Source organism: Halichoerus grypus, chromosome 11, assembly GCF_964656455.1.
Source record: "Halichoerus grypus chromosome 11, mHalGry1.hap1.1, whole genome shotgun sequence".
In the NCBI taxonomy this organism is placed as follows: Eukaryota; Metazoa; Chordata; class Mammalia; order Carnivora; family Phocidae; genus Halichoerus; species Halichoerus grypus.
In genome coordinates, this window is record NC_135722.1 from 56,957,134 (window position 1) to 56,981,871 (window position 24,738).

The 24,738-nt window shown below is 37.6% G+C and overlaps 1 protein-coding gene across 2 annotated transcripts in view; it reads right to left on the reverse strand.

Annotated features, from left to right (window-relative positions):
• The window catches only part of NARS2 (asparaginyl-tRNA synthetase 2, mitochondrial), a 125,837-nt gene that overhangs the window by 10,204 nt on the left and 90,895 nt on the right, over positions 1-24,738 (reverse strand). Inside the window, exons 7-11 of one of the 2 annotated variants that reach the window (XM_036113222.2) lie at positions 21,964-22,096; positions 17,621-17,719; positions 17,474-17,511; positions 8,074-8,140; positions 6,409-6,546 (exon numbers count right to left, since the gene is read on the reverse strand). In XM_036113222.2, the coding sequence (XP_035969115.1) occupies positions 6,409-6,546; positions 8,074-8,140; positions 17,474-17,511; positions 17,621-17,719; positions 21,964-22,096 (475 nt within the window). The remainder of the gene's footprint in view (positions 1-6,408; positions 6,547-8,073; positions 8,141-17,473; positions 17,512-17,620; positions 17,720-21,963; positions 22,097-24,738) is intronic. The other variant, XM_078058600.1, reaches the window with a different exon arrangement.

The window sequence follows — 24,738 nt, forward strand, 5'->3', positions numbered from 1 at the left end:
GAAGGAATACATACAGCATCTATATCCTTTCTTTGTCCAGAGGGTCTGAAAATTCACACTTTCAGGTGGGTGAATTTCATGTATGTTTTCTTGACAAAGAGTAAAGTAGCTTCTCCTTTTAAGAGAAATGTATCTTTTAAGTAAGGCATTCCTTCACAATGCCTCATAAATGTTCCAAGACCAAAGGGTACTGTTTCTTTTTTTATCAAGGACAGATTTATCTCTTTGTGAAGAAAGGCCCACAAAGGCTTTGTTTTTTCTTCTTCCTCTATATAATCTTCTTCTTTTTCTTTAGGTTTAGTTTCCTTTCAACCCTATCAGATTATACTTCCTGCTTTCCTTTTACAGTGATATCCTCCAATCTCTCTAGACATTCTGCACACTTTCTGAGAAGCTATAATACAACAAAGTATTCCTCAACTATAAATAAAGACATTTACATCTGGTATACATAGAGCTGCACTTCCTTCAATATGATATAAAAAATACCATATTCCCTCAAGATTACTAACACAGCCCCTTCAAATTTCCATACCTTTTAGTTACGGTTGAGATTTCCAAGAGGATTCTTCTGTGTTGTGTCTCCCTCTGGTAACTACTGAGCTAATTACTACAGAAACTACCACTCTTTCCAGGGCTCTAGTGGAGGTAAAGGGTACATACAGATATGATATAAACCATGACATAAGGGGGCACAAAATGTACAACATGGATGGAATCACTGAAATCTCTTAAGAACTAAAGAGAAAAACTTGGCTGTGTGTTTGCCAAGTGATGGGTGGTGAGGGGTTAGAGTGCAAACAGGCTGGAAACAGGCAAGTTGCCTAGAACATTAGCCGGGGATTACAATTTGCCCGCCTGGGCTGGCAGCTCTGCGCTTTACGGGAGTCTGAGGCTTCCTTCAAGAGCTGGGGCTGAGCAATCCTGCCCTTCGTTAGGGAAAATGAGGATTCACAGGCTGCATAATAAAATGTCCTCTTAATTCACAAATTTGACCAAATTTAAGCACTTCTGTAGCTACAATCTCCTCTGCATTCTTACGCATCTTTGGAAGACGAAAGAAGTGGAAAGATTTTAGTTCTGCTGCCCTTTTGCTCTCCTACACAGATAACATTGAAGGTTACAAGTCACTGTACTGCACTCTTCGCTAACTTCCTTCATCTTAAACAAAACTTATTCCACTTTGGGCATATCTTCTAGGCCAGAATGCTGCTGGGCACATCTTCCTCCACTGTGTGTGTGTTTTTATTTTGTTTAAGTCACACAGCTGCAGCAGCATGCTGTCTAGAAATAGTTTGTGTTGGTATTCAAGCTGAACAAGCCCTGGTCTCTATTTATGACACTCCCTTTTGACTCTTTACTCTTTGATTCCAATCAATGTACTGAAAATAAAATGCAGACCTTGAATTAAACAACAAACAGGCTAGATAGGAAGAAGGCTTCTAATACATAACCTTTTCTATGCTAACTTCGGGGGGGGGGGAGGGGAGTTTAATGTCCCTTCCGCTACCTCTCTTCCTACCTCAGTATTTTTAAGTATTAATGAAAAACACAAACTGAACACCTCCCTATTCAGTTTCTCACAGGCTGCTGTCAACAACGGAGCAACATTACATATTATTATCAAGAGAAGAAGAATGTTCCACAAACCATAGGAAACATGTTTGTGGTTTCAGCCTCTGTGAGCTTTTGCTCTCACTGCTGACACAGTATTTTGCCCCTAAAAACAATGAGGCACAGGTAGGATTGAGAGCCTTCCAGATGTGACAGTGTGAAGATTCAAATGGGCTGCAGGTAGCAATGTCTAAAAATGGATTTTGGCTAGTAAATGGTTAGTCTGAGAGCATTTTAGATGGGCTGAAATGCGTACTTTCAATTTTGACATAAATTCCCAGGATAGTCATTTGTCCTAGGTATGGGAAAAATTAGCCATTCCCTTCATTACTATTCTCTGTTGGTTTGATACAGGTTGGTTAATTAGCACCAGCCAGGGAAATTCATTAGATATCCCTTGGTTGAGTACTATTTCTTCCAAGTTGACTTCACAATGTGTACTTACTGCATGCCCACTAATGCTTAAATTTTTATGATTTGCTATATAATATTGATACAATTTAAAAAATTAGAACGTTATCTGGTGATCTGGGTATCTCATCAGGGTCTGTTGGGCAGTCACTTTTCCCTAATCACAATGGTTGGAATGAATGGATATTCTCTGCAAAGCTTAGCTGAAAACTTGGCATCTGACTTTGAGGGACTTACTTAGGAACCTAGACCTAGGGGCATACAGTATTTTGCATGTTTGCTTATATTAATTTTATTTATGCCCATGATCTGCCCCCTTAAAATTATCAAATATGTTTGCTAATTTACAAGTTATTCTTATATGTCCAAATGGGGAAAAACTTAGGCTACTTGAAATTAGAGAATCTTAAAGCTGTTTGGTACTCTTGAGGTCATCTAACCCAACTCTCTGATTTTACAGAGGGAGAAACAGAGGCTCAGTGATTGGACAGACTTGACGGCTAACTACTAAGAAAGATGGATTTCAAACCCGGCACTATTAACTCCTTAGTCTAGAGTATACTTTTCATTACAAAATAGTACGTACCTTCATTTTTTGTTTTTTTTTTTTGGAGGGGATCAGGGGGTGCAGAAAGAAAGGAAAAGGAACAGTAGCTATAAAAATATACCAATTTACTATTTATGACCTCCAGCCAAATGTTACAAGTGTAGGTTAAACATTTCTCTACCCTTCCCTTTTGATTCCCTAGGGAAGGCATCTATGAAATATATGTCTTAATTTTTTAGATTGTATTGCACCCACTGTAGAAACTCTTGTAACCCTACCCACAACCTGTTATTACAGCCCTTCTGAAAGAAACCGAGAACTTAGTTATTTGGCCCAAAGCCTGTTCATTCACCACTGAAATAAAGTAGGGGTAGAAGCAGGCACTCTATACAAGTGGGTTGAAAAGCAATCTAGGTTGTTAATGAATCAATGTTATAATCTATGTCTAATATATATAGTTTAAATAAATTATATATATATTTAAAGATTTTATTTATTTGAGTGAGAGAGAGAGAGAGCACAAGCAGGGGGAGCGGCAGGCAGAGGACGAGGGAGAAGTAGGCTCCCTGCTGAGCAGGGAGTCCGATGTGGGGCTTGATCCCAGGACCCTGGGATCATGACCTGAGCTGAAGGCAGATGCTTAACCAACTGAGCCACCCAGGCACCCCAATAAATTGTATTTTAATAATTTAGCTATGAGAAGCTATATATTGTAGTACTGTATAAATTATATAAGTACACTAAAGTATCATTATAATGCTTTCAGTTTTCAAGCTGTGAGACCACATTACTAGAAAGTCTGTCATGATGAAGGCCTCCTGGTACTTCTAAAGGTAAAAAATGTTTGTGACTGCAGTCTACAAGGGAACTGCCTTTTAAAGAATCCTGTGTAATAGCATGTTTGATGTTGCAAAACACACACATATTTTAACATTATCGTGCTTTATCACAATAAAGATTTTATCAAAATTTAGAAAGAGGGCTCTAAGTTTATCAACTACCTATCACTCCAAACATTGTGCTATATATTTTTCATATATTGTCTAATTTAATCCTCACAACTGTGGAATAAGATTATCATCTTTATTTTTATGGATTGGGATACTAAGACTCAAAGAAATTAGGTGGTTTACTTAAGATCACATGGTCTATAACACACAGACCTGGGACTTGAACCCAAGAGTGTCTGATTCTAAAGCCACAGGACTTTCCTTTATACTATGTTACCACCACTCAAAAAATTTAGAGTAAAAGCTGTTCTTTAGCTTCCCAGAAATTTCTTAGCAAATCAAGTCATTCACTCACTACTTGTCCTCTGTGTGTCTACAACTGTGTTGTGTTCGATTCATCCATCTGTTCAATCCCCTATCACCAAATAGATATTAGGTGGCTGCTATGTTCCAGGCATTATGCTAGGCACTATGGATACCATGATGAGTGAAAAGGAAGTCCTCAAGGCCTGTGGCAAAGAGGAGAGTCATTAATTAAATAGTCATAAAAATAAATGTAAAATTACAACTTTGTTAAGGATTATGATGAATTACGAGTTAGTAGCTCTGGGTCTGAAATTTAACATGGTAGCATTTTACTATCTAACAGGGGTCTCTGACTAGAGGGTCACAGAAGGTTTCTCCAGGGAAATGATGACTGAGTAGAGATTTGGAGAAACAGTAAAATTACTTAGGTGAAGAAGATTGTTCTAGACTGAAGGAACACAATGTCTAAAGATACCGTGGTGAGAGAAAGCAGTGCATGTCTGAAGACATGGAAGGGCGATATGAGTGGAGCAGAGACAGCAAAGGGGAGCAGCGCAGTACATCAGGCAAGAGAGACAGGCAGCCAGATGACACTGGGGCCTGGAGGACAGAGAAGAGATTCTGACTTGAATACTGAAAGCAATGGGAAGCCACTGAATGGTTTTGAGAGGGGAGATAACATGACCAGATCTACATTTTCAAAAAGCTTACAATGAAGTGGGGAGAACTGACTCAGAGGAGGCAAGAGCAGACACAGGAGGACCAGTCAGGAAGCTACCAAAATAATCCAGGCAAGAGATGATGGTATCTTTTTTAAGATTTTATTTATTTATTTGACACAGAGAGAGAGAGATAGCAAGAGAGAGACACACGCAGGGGGAGTGGGAAAGGGAGAAGCAGGCTTCCCACAGAGCAGAGAGCCTGATGTGGGGCTTGATCCCAGGACCCTGGGATCATGACCTGAGCCGAAGGCAGACGCTTAACGACTGAGCCACCCAGGTGCGCCAAGAGATGATGGTATCTTAATCTAAGAAGGTAAAAGCGGAAATGAAGAGAAGGAGATGGGTTTGAGATGTAAAAGCATAAAAATGACAACTTACTAACAGCTTGGATACAGGGAGTGAGGAAGATTTCAAAGATGAGTCTAATATATGGCTTGCACAATTAGATGGACAGGGAACACTGAAAGAAGATCAAATTTGGTGGGAGGAGGGGAGAAGAGTAGAAATCATGGGTGGGTTCAGTTTTAGATTATGCTGAGATGCCTTTGAGATATATAAACCGCAATAAGAGCTCTGAGCAGAAGTAAGGATTAGAGATGTGACTGTCTGAGTTGTCTGAAAATAAACAGTAAGCTGTGAATACACATGAAATCACCCGAGAGAGAAAAGACCTACGACGGAGTCTTGAGGAATCCCAACACCTACTGGATTAGTAGAAGAGGATGAACCTATATAGGACTGAGAAAGAATAACCCCTGAGAACGGAGGAGAACACGATGTCACAGGAGCCAGGGGAGGAGAGAGTTTTCAGAATAAGAAACTCATTCATAGTGCTGAGTGATGCTGAGAGGTGAAGTAAAAATAAAGTCTGCTGGATTTAATAACACGACAATTATTACTGACCCTAGAAAGAGGTGCTTCAGTGGTATGATGACGGGGTGGAAGTCACATTAGAGGGAATGAGGAATGAGCAGCAGAAGCCATGGTGGCTATAAAAAACTCATACCCATCCTGAAGAAGTTAAGAGTTTCATTTGAGAAAGCAAAACCTAGAGTATAAAAAATAGACACAATGCTACCAGTTTTACTAATTCTTTAAATGCTATAGAAATCCAGAAAAGGAAGATTCAAGGTAACTGGGTGCCACTTCACCTTCACCCCAGAGGTAGTATTTATATTTTATATTTTTATTTTTATATTTTATCCCCTCTTGTCCTTATCACATTGCAATCAAAATTAAGGGTGAAAAAAGGACAGAGCATGACAGGCAAAAGAGAGCAGAGAGAGAGAGACAGAGACAAGAGAGTCAGAAGAGAAGTGATAGGAGAATCTGCCTAGACCTCTCAGATCCCTCCATCCCCTCCCCTCCCCATTTCTATGTGACAACCATACCAAAGTACTCTGAGCTTCCTGCTCTGCGAGCTAGCTCTTCCTCTGCTTGATCATGCCACTGCTTTCCTTTCTTGCCCAGCAGCGCCCCCCTCCCGCCCCACCCCGTCCCTCCGTCTCCTTACCAGTATTTCAGCTGACAGTAGACCTGGCACTGCTAAACAGTGTTCTGGGACACTTCCTCCCAGTTATTTAAAAAAACAGAAGAAAACAAACACATTTACATTTGCATCTGCTAAACGAAGGAGGACACCATGCGATAGAAATAACAAGTACACTTATAGAACATTGGGATCTTCTTAGGAACACTTTTTCAGAGGTGCCTTCGAGAAATTTTATCATTTTAAGAGATGTAAAGTGTGCTGGATATAATTTTTTAAAAATATGCCAAAGGATAAATGAAATTAAATCAAGGGAAAAACCCAGACTCTGAGATGACCAGCCCCGATTTATTTAGTGCTTTTTCTTACTGTGTGCTGAGGGCCATCTTCATTATCTCTCATGTAGAAAGGCTTGAGTGCTAATGGATAATTAATGACAAAGACTGGTATGTTGCCACAGTGCTTCACCAGGTACTTTTCATGTTCAGTATGTAGATCAACACCCCACTGTAATGAGAAAAAAGAAATTATCAAAGGAGAAGACAGACCTGAAATACACAATGCAGTACCCAAAAATAACCTGTATCCATTCCAAGGGCTTCCTCTGAGGACCAATGATGTGTGGAGCTGTCTGCTAAGGCTACACAGATAACTAAGCCAGGGAGGTGTGTTACAAGAACATCTGAAGGCCTGGAAAATGAAAGCTGAAACAAGCAGATTAACACTATGCTTTCTCCCCCATCTTGGGGAGCAGCATTTAGCAGATGAATAGCATCTGCAGGAAAACAAAGTACCCTTCCCACAGTGTGTGAAAACTGACTTCAAAATCATAGTTTTTATTAACATTGCCTAGAGCTTCTTCTATGGTTACTGTTCCTAGGTTGCAGGAAATTAAATGATGAAAGATAATATTCCTAATATTGAATCTATCTCTGGCTAGATGGCTTCTCTCAGTGAAATTTTTTTTTAATAAAAGAGTCAATTCATATATCAGATGCTCTGATGAATATTTAATAACACTGTTCATCTATTTATTCAACAAATACTAATGTGCCTATTAAATCTCGGTACCATGCTAGGTACTGAACACAGTGGTAAGAAAAACAGAATTCCTGACTTCATGAAGCTTCCAGGGTAGGAGACAAATATTAAATAAAAGATAACATAAACAAAATAACTAATTATAAATATAACAAGCACAACTATTATACCTCATAGGAGGATCTGACTTAACTGGGGATAGGACTGGTATATGGTTTGAAGACAAAGTTATTACAGTACATTCCTAACATTATATTATTCCTACTTGTCTGCCAATATCTTAATTATAGGAAAGAAACCCTGGCATAGGAATGAGGAGACTTGCCTCTAATATTATGCACATGCCCACTGATAAATCATGTGGCCTCTCTCGACATATTACCATTCTTTTCAAGGATTTTCATCTTCCTAAACTTGGGAAACTTCTTTATAATCCCTTAGCCACTACTATTAAAAATGATATGATTCAACTTCAAAATTATTATTTATTCTAAATATTTTAACAAGGCTAAGCAAACATCAAAAAAAGCCAATCTAAAGATGGGCAAATACTGAACAGTGCTAATAAGAGAACTAAGATTATTTATTTACTTATTTTACTTATTTTTAAAGATTTTATTTATTTATTCTAGAGAGCAAGAGCATGGGAGGAGGAGCAGAGGGAGAGGGACAAGCAGACTCTGCGCTGAGCACAGAGCCCAATGCCAGGCTTGATCTCAGGATGCTGAGATCATGACTTGAGCCAAAACCAAGAGTCAGGGGCTTAACCAACTGAGTCACCCAGGTGCCCAGAGAAATAAGATCATTTTAAAGGATTATTTTTTTTTTAAAGTAAGCTCTACACCCAACTTGGGGCCTGAACTCACAACCCTGAGATCAAGAGTTCCCTGGTCTACTGAATGAGCCAGCTAGGTGCCCCAGGATTCTTAATGCAATGTGATAAGGACAAGAGGGGTTAAAATATAAAAATAAAAATATAAATATAAATACTACCTCTGGGGTGAAGGTGAAGTTCTGAGATGCCTGCTTTAAGATCTCTATTGCTTCAGTATAAGAAATGCTGGAAAGGAACAGGGTAAAAGCAGAGAACGGTCAATACAATGGTATATTGCTAATTAGTCCATCTGAAAAACTACAAAAGGCCTATTCCCATACAATCTTTGAGATCACAAATGAATACTAATGACTGAGTAGTCAGGAATGATTATAAATAAATCACCACTGAGCAATCAGGAATTAAGGCTGATCTAATCATATGAGCGTCTGATCAGTATGAAGAGAAGTGGCCATTCAGTAATCCCATTCCTGATCTACTTGCTGTGTATACAGAAGAACCAGTCAAGTAAAGATTTTCTCTGAATTCATGTTATGCCAATGCCCTAATAAAAGGTGTGAAATACTGAGGCTGAAAGAGCAAAAGTCTTTCCATAAAGTCATCATTCATTCATTCAATACATATTTATTGTGCACCTATTATGTGCTAGGCATTATTCTAGGCACTGGAGAGACAGTAAATAAAAACAAAGCCTATACGGAGGTGATATTTGTGTGTGTAAGTGATGGGAGTAAGTGGGGGGTGGGGAGAAAAACAAGTAAACAGAAAGAATATAATGCGGGAAACCATTGGTGCTATAAGAAAAATAAAGCAAGGTAAGAAGACAGAGGGTGTTTAGGGGTGCTATTTTAGATAAGATGGTCAAGAAAGAACTCACTGAGCTGGGGACATCTGAAGTAAGGAAATGAACCATATAAATATCTGAGGGTTAAGTATTCTAGGCAAAAGGAACAGTAAGTACAAAGGCCTGAAGTGAAGGAACAGTTTGGCTCATTCCAGGAACAAAAAAGTCAATGTGCCTCTAGCATACTGAGCAAGGGGAAGAATGCCAGCAAATTAGATAAGAAAGATAGTCAGGGGTCAGATCTTATGGATTTTTCAGGCCACGGTCAGGGCTTTATAATATATGCTAAGCAGGGTAAGACTGTTTAGGAAAAATGTCATTGGTTACCTTAGTAAGAAACTCTCATGTCTAAAGCAAGCCAAGCCAAGCCAAGCATTTGTTTTAATTAAACTGAATAGGTAATACATGAACATAGTAAAAAAAAAAAAAAAAAAAAAAATCAAGACGTATAAGAGTGTACATCTCCCTTCCACCCTGTCCCATAGCCACGTAGCTCCTCTCCTCACATACAGTTACTGTCATTGGATTTTTGTGTATCCTTCCAGAGGGTTTTTTACATCTATAAACAAATATTAATATACAATCTCCTTTGTTTAATAGATGGCAGCCATAGTATACATGCCATATACACTCTTCCATCTTTTTTGACTCAATAATATACCTTGCAGATCTTTCCATATCAGTATATAAAAAAAGGGCTTCTTCATTTTTTGAACTATTATATAATATTCCATTTTGTGGCTGTATCCTAATTAGTTTACCCACTCATCTATTGATGGATATTTTAGATGTTTCTAATATTTTGCTATCATAAATCATGACTACATACATCTATCACAAATGATTCTTATATATTAATTTTGCATATGGAAAAAATGGATTTAATGGATCACAGTGTATTTACATTTACAGATATTTTGATACTGCCAAAGATACTGCTTCCCTTTTATAGTGTTACACCAATTTATGCCCACTGGTAGTATACGAAAATGTCAGTTTCCCTATGCCCTTTGCAACAGTACTTCGAACATTTTTTTTTTTTAGGATTTTATTTATTAGAGAGAGAGAGAGAGAGAACATGAGTAGGGGGAGGGGCAGAGAGAGAGAGGGAGAAGCAGACTCCCTGCTGAGCAGGGAGCCCAACGCAGGGCTCCATCCCAGGACCCTGGGAAGGCAGATGCTTAACCGACTGAGTCACCCAGGTGCCCCTGCAACAGTACTTTGCATGATTAAAAACAAAAATCTACAATAAAACATCCAACCCCCCCAAGCTCCCCCAAAACAAAACAAATAAAAAACAAAAATCTACGAACTTTCTGAAGGACTTTAAACTCAAAAGATAAGTTACCCAACACATACTTACTCTTTGCCGTAAAAATTAAATTCATACCTATAATAACTAGTTGGAAGGAGTTGTGTATATGGCACAAATAAAGCCTCCAAAGCTATGTTTTGAGTGATATTTTTCCAAGATGAAAATTTTATTCAATTAAAATCTTAGTATTAAATAACAATTTCTAAGGCAAGAATGAAAGTGGTGTTGGTGGTGGTAGTCATTTTTAAACACATTTTATAGAAGGGAAAAGGAAGGTTAGAGGGGACAGTAACTTGCCCAAAATCACTCATGTAAGTAAGTAGTAAACCTGATGTGCTGACTCCAAAGCCTAAGCTTTTAACTACTAAGATAATGCCTAAAACACTTGGGAGTTTAATATGCTCAACCAAGGGCGCCTGGGTGGCTCAGTTGGTTAAGCGACTGCCTTCGGCTCAGGTCATGATCCTGGAGTCCCTGGATCGAGTCCCGCATCGGGCTCCCTGCTCGGCAGGGAGCCTGCTTCTCCCTCTGACCCTCACCCCTCTCATGTGCTCTCTCTCTCTCTCTCATTCTCTCTGTCTCAAATAAATAAATAAAATCTTTAAAAAAAAAAAAAAATATGCTCAACCAAAACAAAGACAATGGGCTCTGAGTTCTCCCTCTGACTCTACCCCTTACTAGCTACTATGTAAATCACTTCACCTTAATGAAAGCATTTTATAAATTTTTGTAATGTTTTATACAACCATTAGAAAAATTAAGTATTTGTACTTATAAAATAAGGAGATTAGACTATACTATCTAAAGTTCTTTTCTGCTTAGTCTATTGTTCTATTACATCAATTACTTGATATGATCTATTCATTATACTGAGAAATATAAGAGTAGTCAAAGTGGGAAGCATAAGGATTTTGTGCCATTGATACGATACCGCTACATTATTTTTAAAAATGACTTTCTGTGTATCTCCTGTTATTCTGGATCTTCTGCTCTACCCCTCCCACACCTTAAGTTGAGGCAGAGCTTTTCAGCTCAGATTACAGTTCTGACACTGGGTATCCTTAATGGCCTTTATCACCTCTCCTAATTTTTTTTGATATGTACAGAGAATAATATCTCTTCCTCCCAGAAGCTATTTCTAAAGTACTTTGAGCAAAGGAGGAAGAGACATAGTGATACTGCATGATGCAGGATCAAACTACCTTCATATTTAAATTTTTTTATGGTTTAAGAAAATTATTCTGAAGCTGTTAGGTTAGAACTGCTAAGCTAAAATTATTAGCATTCTTTGACTCAAATTCACAGATAAATGAAGAGCAAAAGAAGGTAAGTACTCTTTATTTTAAAAACCTAATACTATAAAGGAGACATAAAAAAACTGAATTCTATTTCTGCTTGGTAAAGGCTAAATTCAATTATTATACAAGTCCTTTAAATAATTTATTTTCATATATAACAATTATAAGTAGTCAAGAATACAATGAAATCTATTTATGCAAAGGAATACAAGTCACATGGTTATCTTCTGTGTGTGGGTGCATGTGTGTGCATATGTATGCATATGTGTACTTGGGGAGTATCTCGATTCTAATTCATCATGCTTAGGTCTATTTTCATGTCCTCTTATGGCTGTTAAAATCTCTGGTTTCAAAGACTGGCAACTCCCTCCCCCCAACTCCGCCCCCGCCATCTACCATACCCTCCACGTTGAGAAACCTCAGTGTCATGCCATTTATGTATTCCCCCCCCGCCGGTGCTCAGTTCCCTCTTCATTTGTAGCTCCTGGAACTTCTCTTACTTTCTAGTGAACTCAACAATGTAATTAAAAGGATTTTTATAATTTTTAACAAGCATTTTTAGATGTTTTATAACAGGATTGTTAAGTTATATAGTCTGGCACATTGCTTAAGCAGTTGCCCAATTGATCCTTTCAACGATATGACAGACAAGTTATAACTTTATAGATGAGGAAACTCAAGTTCAGAAAGGTTAAAGATTTACTATTAATCATAGTTGTAAGTAAATAATCATTCATGCAAACAGTTAACTGTTCATTTTTTTCTCTAGATTTTAAATTCCATAAAAGGACCTGGATCATCAATGACTAGCACAGTGCCTAACTCATAGTAGACAGTCAATAAATATTTGTTGAAAAGTATTAACACATTCATTAAGATCTGATAAGAAGTATAGCCAGAATTAGAATCCAGGTCCTCTGAGTCATAGATCACTACACTCAGTGCCCAAAGTACAGAGTGACAGGAGTTAACAGGAAGCCTCAGGGAGAGGACCTAACCTAAAGGAGAATACTCTCACCCCCGTGGCTACTCAAATGTCATTTACTCATTCATTCAGTTATTCAATAAATATTTACTGAGTTCCTGTTAGAGGCACTAAGCACTGGGGGTGTAACAGTAAACAAAATCAACAAATCCCTGACCACATGGAGGTGACAAACACTACACAAAGCATCACAGGCATACGTTTAAACCACAGCTATGATTTGCACTGTGGAATGGACAGTGATGCTGGCAATGACCGATGTGGCACAGCCCATGAGGTCATTTAACAACCTCAATATTTTATAGACCTGAACTCCAAAGCACAAGTGATATGTGAGGGTCATAAGGACAGTGAAAAGATACAACTACTCTAGCATTAATTCCAGTGCCCTTTCGAAGCCTAGTGGTTGAAAGCATGAGCTTTGAAATCAGATAAGTGGGTTTGAATTTCCATTTCATCTTCTACTTGCTTAATCTCTTTGGGTTGATTCTTCATCCACAAAAGAGCAATAAAACAACTCACAGAGTTGTGAAGATACAATGAACTTTTTTTACATTTATGTATGTAAGGTTTATCACTGATGTCTGGCAAATAGCAAATATTCAATAAATGGTGGATATTTTTTTCCCATCTTAGATCTTATTCACTAGATAGGATGTGGATAACGTCTCTTAAGATGTTCTCCCTGGTTTTCTGTCACCAGCACAGATTCCTTAGGATGCCCAAATTAATTCTTTCCTTCCCTGCTTACTTACTACTTTTATCAATATGCAATGTCCAGAACTCATCTGAAACTGCCTACCCAACATCTACAACTGGATGTCTGAAAAGCATCTCAATCTTAACATGATACATGATGTATCATGTGGTGATACCACCCCCTTCCCCCCCCCAACCCCTTGCTACTCTAATGGCTTTCCCAATTTCAGTTAATGGCCATTACAGCTGTATAAGACAAAAGACTTGAAGTTACACCTGACTTTTCCCTCTTTCCCATTCTCAGCAAATCCTGTTTGTTCTATCTTTAAAATATATCTAGAATAGAACAACTTCTCTGTACCTCTACTGCCACCATCCTGGCCTATGATGGTTAATTTTATGTGTCAATTTGGCTGGGCTATGGTACCCAGATATTTGGTCAAACATTCAGGATGTTTCTGTGAAGGTGTTTCTGGATGAGATTAACATTTAAATCAGTGGATGATGAGTAAAGCACGTTACCCTCCATAACGTGAGTGGGCCACATGATGAGTTGAAGGCCTTAAGAGGACAAAGACTGGCCTCTCCCAAGAAAGAGGGAATTCTGCCAGCAAAATGCCTTCAGACTCCAGCTGCCAACTCTTCCCTGAGTCTCTAGCCTACTGAACTACTCCATCAAATTTTGAACTCAACAAGCCTCCACATTGTGTGAGATGATTCCTTAAAAATAAATCTTTCTCTTTATATACATCATGTCAGTTTTGTTTCTCTGTATAAATCTAATACATGGTCCAAACCATCATTTATTCTCACCCAGATGACTGTAATAATCTCCTGGTTGGTTTTCTGCTCTTACTCTAAAGCCTGCCACAGTGATCCTGTTAAATCCAATTCAGATCTTATCAGTCCTCTGTACAGAACCCTTCAATGGCTTCCCCACATCACTCAAGCAAAAACCCAAACTCTTCACAGTGACCTACAAGGCCCTACATGATTTTCCCACCTCTCACCTCCTTTCTTTATCTTCTATTATCCTTTTCCCTTATCCACTCCTATTACTTGAACACACCAGGCATGCTCCAACCTCGAGGCCTTTGTAGTTGCTATTCCCTCTGCCTAGAATATTCTTTTCCCACATATCCATACAGCTAGTTCTCTCACTTTCTTTAAGTCTTTACTGAAAAGTCATCTCAGTGAGATCTTCTCTGTCACACTATCTAAAACTTCTACCTCCTCACTCTTTTGTCTTATCTTCTTTCTCTTCTCTGGGTTTCTTCCCCCTTAGTATAACTCATTCTCACAGACTATAGGTTTTACTTATTATTCTTGTTTCTTGTTTCTTATTACCGCCCCCCGAAATGTAAGCTCAATGAAGGCAGGGAATTTTGTCTTCTATGTTCACTGCTTTAAGACAGTTTGTTCAGATTCTTGAACAAGCTCGGCACATCGTGAATATTCAATATACACTTTCTTTTCTTTTTTCAAGTTTTTATTTAAATTCCAGTTAGTTAACATACTTAATATACACTACAGTGAAGAAAAGAAAACCTCAAAAGCCTTCATTTGTACTTCACTGCCTTTCGATTCTCTATCATGGGGCTCCTATTTCCTCTTTTTCTGATCTCATTCTCTGTTGCCTTGCTATTCATTCAGGCTCCAGGACTCATCACTTTTAACTTGTAGCCTGAAGGCCTACACTGATACCTGAAATTCTCAGTTCAGTCAAGTCTGCCAAGTTTTTCTTATTACCCTCCTCCAGGACGGTTGAATTCTTTATTCTCTTAGAACAAAAACTTCCTAAACCTAATGACAGTAAGTGAAGAATGATATCAAATCATGTTCAGAAACAATTTTCTCTTCTTCCGAGTATCAAACTTACCTCCTATACACACTGTAAATACAATGAATACTAAGTCTTATATAAAATGTTTGCACTATTTATGAAGAGATTGCTTGTTCTTTTTCCATATTAAGTATGTATTTGTTTTATAGTAAACTGTAAAATGGAACAGACTATCTGATTAGTATGCTTAGTGGAATAAATAACCAGTCCAATATCCAGTACTACTTGTACAGGATTGTAGTGGAAATGAAGGAACAACATATGTGTTATACTTAAAACGCAGATCTTTAGGTTTAAAAAGGTGGCTAAAAAACAGTGTAGAATATATTATCAGATTTGAGCAATTGAAAGTAAATAAAAAGAAAACTGAAACAGAGAAAAACTGACAGGCAGACATTACATGCATGTATTTTAGAAGTTTGTTTTTTAGATAACACAAACAAATGAAAACATACTCCATGCTCATGGATTGGAAAAACAAATACTGTTAAAATGTTCATACTACCCAAAGCAATCTACAGATTTAACGTAATCCCTATTAAAGTACCAATAGCATTTTTCACAGAACTAGAACAAACAATCCTACGAAAGATCCCAAAGAGCCAAAGCAATATTGAAAAAGAGGAACAAAACTGGAGGTATCATAATCCTAGATTTCAAGATATACTACAAAGCTGTAGTAATCAAAATGTATACTACTGGCACAAAAATAGACACATAGATCAATGGAATAGAACAGAGAGCCCAGAAATAAACACTCAATAGTATGGTCAGTTAATCTTCGACAAAGCAGGAAAGAATATCCGTTGGGAAAAAGACAGTATCTTCAACAAATGGTGTTGGGAACACTAGACAGCTACATGCAGAAGAATGGAACTGGATCACATTGTTACACCATACATAAAAATAAATTCAGAATGGATTAAGAACCGAAATGTGAGACCTAAAACCATGAAAATCCTAGAAGAGAACACAGGCAGTAATTTCTTTCACATCAGCCACAGCAACACATTTTTAGGTATGTCTCCTGAGACAAGGGAAACAAAAACAAAAATAGACTATTGGGACAACACCAAAATAAAAAGCTTCTGCACAGAAAGCCAAGGAAACAATCAACAAAACTAAAAGATAACCTACTGAATGGGAGAAGATATTTGCAAATGACATATCTGATGAAGGGTTAGTATCTATAATATATAAAGAACTGATACAACTCAACACCCAAAAAACAAATAATCCAATTAAAAATAGGCAGAAGACATGAACAGACATTTTTCCAAAGGTATCCAGACGCCCAACAGACATATGAAAAGATGCTCAACATCACTAATCAGGGAAATGCAAATCAAAACCACAATGAGATATCATCTCACGCCTGTTAGAATGGCTAAAATCAAGTACATAAGAAACAACAAGTGTTGGTGAGAATGTGGAGAAAAAGGAACCCTCGCGCACTATTGGTGGGAATGCAAACTAGTGCAGCCACTGTGGAAAACAGTATGGAGGTTCCTCAAAAAATTAAAAATAGAACTACCATATGATCCAGTAATTCCACTACTGGGTATTTACCCCAAAATACAAAAACACTCATTTGAAAAGATACATGCACCCCTATGTTTATTGTAGCATTATTTACAATAGCCAAACTATGGAAGCAGTCCAAGTGTCCACTGATAGATGAATAGGTGAAGATGTGGTACAGATACACAATGAAATATTACTCAGCCATAAAAAAGAATGAAATCTTGCCATTTGCAACAACATGGATGAATCTAGTGAAATAAGTCAGTCAGAGAAAGACAAATACCGCACGATTTCACTTATATGTAGAATTTAAAAAATAAAACAAAGAAAAAAAGAGACAAGCAAACAAAACCAAACCAGACTCTTAACTACAGAGAACAGACAGATGGTTACCAGAGGGGAGGTGGGTGGGGGAATGGGTGAAATAGGTGAAGGGGATTAAGAGTACACTTATCTCGATAAGCATTGAATAACATAATAGCATTGTTGAATCACTACATTGCACACCTGAAACTAATATATGTTAATATACTGGACTTAAGTTTTTTAAAAAGATTTTATTTATTTATCTGAGAGAGAGAGCGAGTGAACAAGCCAGTGTGAGTGGGGGAGGGGCAGAGAGGGAAGGAGAGGGACAAGCAGACTCTGCACTGAGCTTAGAGCCCGAAGCAGGGCTTGATCTCACAACCCTGAGATCATGACCTAAGCCAAAACCAAGAGTCAGACGCTTAACTGACTGAACCACCCAGGTGCTCCAAAATAAAAGTTTTTTAATTGAGCCAAATTTTTATTACTAAAGTTAATATTAGTCTGAATTGCATTAATTCAGTTAATAATTACTGTGTTCATTTATCTTGCTATGATTTATTCATGTATTTATTCATGAAACACTGATTATCAACTATGAACCAGATATAAGAGCTACAAAAATATTTAAAACATGGGCCTTCCTTGTGATAAGCAGATATATAAACAAAAAAAATTTAAGACTGTGATAAATACTATGATAAAATATGAATAAAGTTCAGAGAAAGTATAGTACCTACTTACATTAAAAAGTTGTTTTTTAGCATATGTTCTAATCTGTCCTTGGTAAGAAAAGAGAAAAAAAAATTATTAAATGTAATTATATTTATTATATGTAATTAACATATTTAAAGAGTAGATGTATTGGACTTCATCCACAAAACTAATTACCTTTTGGCCAGGAGCTATGAACTTGTGACAGAGTTCAACATCTTCAGGACAGTTTGAGAGAACCGTCATTGTTGCAGTCTTGAAGAGTCCCTCCATAACCTAAGAGAAGTGACAGAGAATTGTCTGACAAGTAAGTTCCTTTATATGAAAAACCTATTTAGGGTCCTGTAAGGACCGCTCTCCAGGTTTTAGCAGCTATAAATCCGTTAGGCCTCTTAATCCCCAAATATACTGCAGCAAGTTAGTTCAGTTTTCCAGATTGATTATGGGAGGCAGTGCAATTTCTTCCCAGAGTGGGTAAAAAAAGGAAAGAAAAATGTATGAATCTTTCGTTAACAGTTTCAATACTAGTATTGAAGTGGGATGTCAAATGAACAGCCAAAACTGACTGATGCCTCTCTAAAGTGCAGTATACTCACTTGTAGAATCAGGACAATAACAGTACCTAGCTTCCAGGATTATTGTGATAATTAAATGAGATAATCCATGTATAAGACTTTTAGCTTTAGTACCTGGCTCAGAGAAGGACACAACTAACATCAGTTGTTGTGAAGAATGAGACTTTGAAAAGTGCTTCATTCAGTCACTGGTAAATGAAAGCTGACTTTAAAATTAGAGGAGCAATGAGATAGATCTACATCTAAATATGTATATTTTTGCTTTGCTAAAGCATACAGTGAAAATAACACAAATCCTGATACAACACAAATCAGTATGTAAGAATGCATTCTACCAGGGTATCATTACACATCCCACAGAAAAAAACTTGTTAGAAGAAAAAAACTGACTGGAATGGAAAATATTTCTAATCAAAACTAAAATGCTTGAAGTCAGTGAGATCCTATTAGGCCTTCCCAATGTTGGACTCAGAGACACTCAGTAAGTACAGGCTACCCCAGAGGCAGGGATCTTCCCTCCTTCTCCTGGTACACCCTCTCAAGGCTGGAGACACAGGGCGGGGCACAAGCATCTCCTGCACTACCTCAGTATGATCAGATACAGGAACGTACTTAATTACCAAGAAACAACCAGATACATTTATATATATGCATATGTATGTGTGTGTGTGTGTGTGTATATGTATATATATTTTATGTATATATATATATATTTTTTTTTTTTTTTTAAGATTTTATTTATTTATTTGACAGAGAGAGAGAGTTAGCGAGAGCAGGAACACGAGCTGGGGTGTGGGAGAGGGAGAAGCAGGCTTCCTGCCGAGCAGGGAGCCCGATGCGGGGCTTGATCCCAGGACCCTGGGATCATGACCTGAGCTGAAGGCAGACGCTCAACGACTGAGCCACCCAGGCGCCCCATTTTTTTAATATATTTTGTATTTTTATATTTACATATATATTTTGTATAAGAGTAAGGAATAGCCTGATGAAAGAAGAGCAAAAGGAGGCTAAAGATCTTTTACCTTGAGGCTATATTACCTTTGATCTGGGAATAGTGAGATAAAGAAATCACTAAGTAACTGAATGATTTATGAAGGGTCATATACCTCAATCACTAAAAAAAGCTGACACATACGAGGAGCAAACAAAAACAGACTGGATACTAAGTATGAACTGTTGAGGCGCACAACACACCTATCTGTAAGATGAAGACTTTGACCACTGGGGATGTTAAGCTGGTGTCTTTCATATGAGCAGTAAATTTCCATTTGAAGAAGAAAATCATTGGCTTCTCTAACCTTGACTTTCAGACTATGCTCTATAAATATATTTGAAGAAAACAGAAACTTAACTGAAGGGTTAGCATAACCTTCAGATGTTTTTAAAAATACATTACTCAATGGCACTAAAATAGTAATATTTGTTTATACCTTATGAGGGGAAAATCCTTTGTTACAGTATTCTGATTTAATATTTTCATCAAGCTAATAATTTCCACAGAATGTAATTTATAAAAGGGAGAAAATTAAGAGAAGTAGAAAATTACTTGTGGGGGGGGGGCCCTTTTTTTCTGTCTTTAAGAAAAAGTTTGTATTTCAATTAATTAAACATCATTGAACAGTGTATGCTGAGTAATACTCAGTGGAATACTAAATAAAAATTATTAGGTACAGAATTTATAATTATAATGTTTAATAATTTCTAACATAATTTATGTCTTTGGAACTTTTCTCTGCTATTTACAGGGGGAGGGGCAGGAGAGACAGGGTCAAGGCAGAAACAGGGAGATAAAGGGTGTGGTTCTGTGGCTTACAATACTCTCATTGCCTAAGTGAGAGAGTAATACTGAATTGGGTGGTGGGCTGGAAGCAAAAGCTGCTTAAGGAATCTTACTGACTCCTTGTGAGGCTCAGATCCTGAATCCCTACATTTTATTTATTTATTTTTTAAGGATTTATTTATTTATTTGATAGAGAGAGAGACAGCGAGAGAGGGAACACAAGCAGGGGGAGTTGGAGAGGGAGAAGCAGGCCTCCCGCTGAGCAGGGAGCCCGATGTGGGGCTCGATCCCAGGACCCTGGGATCATGACCTGAGCCAAAGGCAGATGCTTAAAGACTGAGCCACCCAGGCGCTCCCTGAATCCCTACATTTTAGAAAAGAAATACTTGACAGTGTTACTATTGTCATTTTTGGCCAGATAACTCTTTGTTGAGGGGGAGGGACCTGGGCATGTTAGCATGTTGAACAGCATCCCTAGCCTTTACCCACTGGATGCCAGTAGCAACTACTCTCCCCTCTCCTCCGTCCACTTCCTAGAGACAACCAAAAATGTCCCCTGGGGAACAATGGTCCACAACAATCACTGGGAGATGTTAAAGTGGTATATAAATGGATACTGTGTGTGGTCAAAACACCCCTCTAGGACCAAGAGCTTTATCCACTGGGAATATTAATTACTGATGGCTCCTAGTTGAGTTCCTCTTCAGGAACTGGCCAGGCCAGGAGTGCTACCTTACCCAAGAGTATGCCTCTTCCCAAGGCTAGCCCATGTCAGGTAACTGCTTGATGGGGGAAGAACAAAGGTACACCACCCCCTTGCCTTTCTATGAGACAACTATGAAGGACCATTCCTGCTCCAAAGTTCCTCAAAGATTTAGCTAAGGCTTCTGTACATGCATTGTAGTTCAACTTTTCCCTCTGCCCAATGCTGCTTTCTTCCTTTCCTTACAGATGGTTGTTCTCTAGAGCATTCCCCAATAACTGCCCACCCCCCAAATCTCTGCTTTAGTTTGTTTACTAGGAAATCCAACCAAGACAGGATAATAAAAAAAGTAAGTCCATTCTATTTGACAATATATGTGGTATTTATGTTTTAAGTGGAATTGGGTCATTTACTGGATAAGAGGAGAAAGATACAAAATGAATATAAGTTGAGAGGTGACGAAAATTGTTAAACATCCTGTGATTACAAATCCAAACTAAGATATTAATGGTACTAGGTAGAGAATTCATAATAACAGTCAATAATTTCTGGGTACAAAGTGCCATGAACTATTCTATGTGCCTTATATATATAATCCATGTAATCCTCTGAACTACCCTATAAAGTAGGAACTATTATTCTCATTTTACAGGTGAGGAAACTGAGGCTCAGAAAATTAAGTCCCTTGTCTAAGATCACAAAGCAAGTGGTGGAGCTAAAAATCAATTCCTGGTCCATCCAACTTCAGAGCTTATGTACTCTAACTGGATTATGGCCACAGCCTCCTAAAAGGACTCCCACCCTCATTTTTATCCCCCTCTGAATCATTCTTAATATTATCACTAGAGAGAGGTTTCTAAACTATAATTGACCATGGCCTTTCCCAACTGAGAACTCTTTTACCTTCTGAACTACTTAGCATAGCATTTACAAAGTCTTTCTTTCAAGATCTAACTCTTGACTATTTTTCTGGACTTATCTCTTGTCCCCAAAACAGAGCTCTGATGGTTCCCATAGATGCTTTCCAATACAGCTATGTAGATGTTTCTCTAAATATAAAGATGTTTTATTTATTTGCCTAACAAATAACAAGAGCTATTATTTATTGAGTTTGCTATATGCTAAGCCCAATACTAGATGCTTTACATTATACATCCATTATTGCATTTACTCCCTATGAAATAGTTACTATTATTTTCATTTTATAGTTGAGGAAGCTAAAGATCACCAAAGTTTGGTAACATCAAAACAAAATTAATGGCAGAGCTGGGATATGAACTTAAATCTGACTCTTGTACTTTAAAGGGATTCAGTAGATGTTTATCAAATTAAGTAGTTCCCCATCTTCTTCACTCCATTAACACCTATAATGCACAGATGTCCAAGGTGAAAATGTATACAGAAGCATTAAATGTCACAGATATCTGTTATTTAGAAACTGTTTTAAAACTTGTGTACCTACCTGTATGAGATCTTGAAGACTCTCAACAAAAGAAATCTCTGCTTCTACCATATAAAACTCTGCCAGGTGTCTCCGGCTCTGAGAATTCTCTGCTCGGAATGTTGGACCAAAGGTAAACACTTGAGTAAAAGCTCTGCAATTCAAGATTAAAAGTATAAAAATGGGATTCACATGGTTACTTTTAAGTATTTAAAATACTCAGTGTACTCTACTCTTAAGAAAAAAAAAGTTTTGTGCTTCTGTCTTGTCCACAAACCTGCACATTTAACTGCTACATTTCTCTAATGGATGATAATAATAGTTTCATTAAAAATGTTATATTTATAGAAACCATTTTATCCCGAAGGAATCTGCAAATGCTTTGCAAACCCTATGGCTTACTAAATATAGAATTATAGCCACTTCTGGGTGCACTCTACTGCCTCTGTCTTAAACACAGGCAACTACATTTCACAGCATCAAGAACAAAGTATCGGAAAAACACCACAGCCCAACCAGCTTCACAGAGAATCTATACAGTAACAGTTAAAACTAGAATTTCACGTGGATAAAGGATGCTAATTATTTTTTAAAATATGTGAAAAAAGGGTGTCAGATGTGTACAATGCCTTGTTTTGAAGTCTACTCAAGTCCTTCACAAACACCCAAGTGTTTCAATGAACGCTGTGACCCCTGAAACTTGGGGGTGAGGATGGATTTTGAAGAACTGTCTACTTTATTCTCTGGTGTTCAAGAGAATAGCTCATAGCTCAATAATCCCAATAGTGGGGGAAATTTTTACTTTTCAATTCCTGCAGAAAAGTGGACACTATACCTTCATTCTTCAAAACTTCTCATTTCCCTCATTTGGAATCAGAGCAACAACTGGGATTAGATCAAACATGTGAAATAATGAGTATTTCCTGAGGACTATCTAATCTTTGAATTTTAAGGTTTTGTTAGAACCAAACAAGAGGTTTGGGGCTCCTCAGCTACTATCCCGAGCACTCTTCATTTGACTGGCATTAGTCAAAAAACATTAAGATCAGAAAATAAGATTGTGGATATATATACCAGTTGGGCTTTGTTTTGTTGTATTTTTAAGTAAAGATGCTCTGGGAAATGAAACAGTAAAACAATTATAATGGAAATCAAGAGATTTTTTTTTTCCTCCCAAAGGGCTATTTTAGTTAAGGCCTAGTTGGTAAGAAGCTTAGGAATTTATGTTTTGGTTCTACAGCCACCTTCCTGAGACCATAATCAGTTAACCTCTGAGAACCTTAGTTTTTAATGGAAAAATAAACAGTAAGAACTCGGAAGTATTACTATGGTAACCTCTCTGCTGAGATTCAGATCCAGACGTGTCTGCTAGAATGTTCCTGAAAACACTGACCCTATCTTATGCAAAATGAAAACCCTTGCCTGCTCCCAAAACAGATGAAAAACAGAACAAGGAACAATCCTTCCCTTCCTTTTTCACTTTCCCCAGTTCTATTAATTTCAGTTACTCTAGCCCATCACCCAAACTGGATCTCCCCCTGCCCACACTTCCCGTATCATATCCATCACAAAATCATATTGTTTACACCTACGAAAATGCTCTCAAATCTAGAGACACACCCCATCCTTTTTTTCTTTTTTTTAAATCTACACACAAACGGTCTTAGTGTAAACTTTTGTGTCTTGGTTGGAGAATTACAACTTTTTACCTGGTGTCTGCCACTTGTCTTTTTCTCCACCCTAAACTATTATGAGCTTTCAAACTCAAGGCTGATTACATCAGCCATAATTCAAAAATTTTCAATGCTTTCCTACTGCTCAAATGATAAAGTTCAAACTCCTAACTTTAACTCACTTTCCTTCATAAAGCCTTTTCTCTAGCTATGCTGAAGACACTCCCCTCACATAGCTTGCCAGGGCAAGCCTTTAGGCCTTTGCTAGGCTGTTCCCTGACTCTAATGACCATTCCTGGCTCCTCTTTCTCCAAACGGCAAATCCCCATCTATCCTTCAAGACTTGGCTCAAATGCCACTTTCTCTTTGTAACCTTACCGTACACCCCCAAATTTACTGTTCCCTCCTTTATATGACTATGACATTTTGTTCATATATTCATTATATAGTACATATCACTTTGAAATGCAATTATATATGTATCCTTCTCCCCCAGTAAACTATGAAATTTTCCAGAGCAGGAATCATGTTTTATTCATATTTACATCTCCAGTGCCTAAGATAAAACAGGTGTTCATGCTGAATGAATGAGTACTAATGATGATGACAGGCTTCCTCAGTTGTAAACTGGAGAAGTACAGCATCCTCATAAACAGTAACATTACAAATAATATACAAAAAAATACTCAGATATTTTACTGTGGCTGTTACTTAGTACCTAAAATAGGTCAAACAATCTAGGTCTGTCCCAAACAATAAATTAAAAAATTATAAATTTCCAATCTGGGACTATGCAATCTCTAGGTAGGTTGGCAACAGTGTATCTACATAAATGAAATGAAATTTTTTTCTGGGACTGCATCACAAAAGATTATGTATACAGATGTTCACTAACAACAAAGGATATTTTTATTGAGATTTTCCTGGGCAGAAACAGAAACTAGGGGGCATAGGTGAAATTTACTTTGGGGGCTCTGAGGGAGACTTTCAAGAAATGGGCAGTGATCTTAGATTGCTGTTCAAAAGAGAACTATTATTCGTATTAAGATACCAGTTACAGAGAAAATAGTGGTTTCTAAAAAGAATTACAAATTCAAGTCACAAGGGCATCTGCTTCTCACAT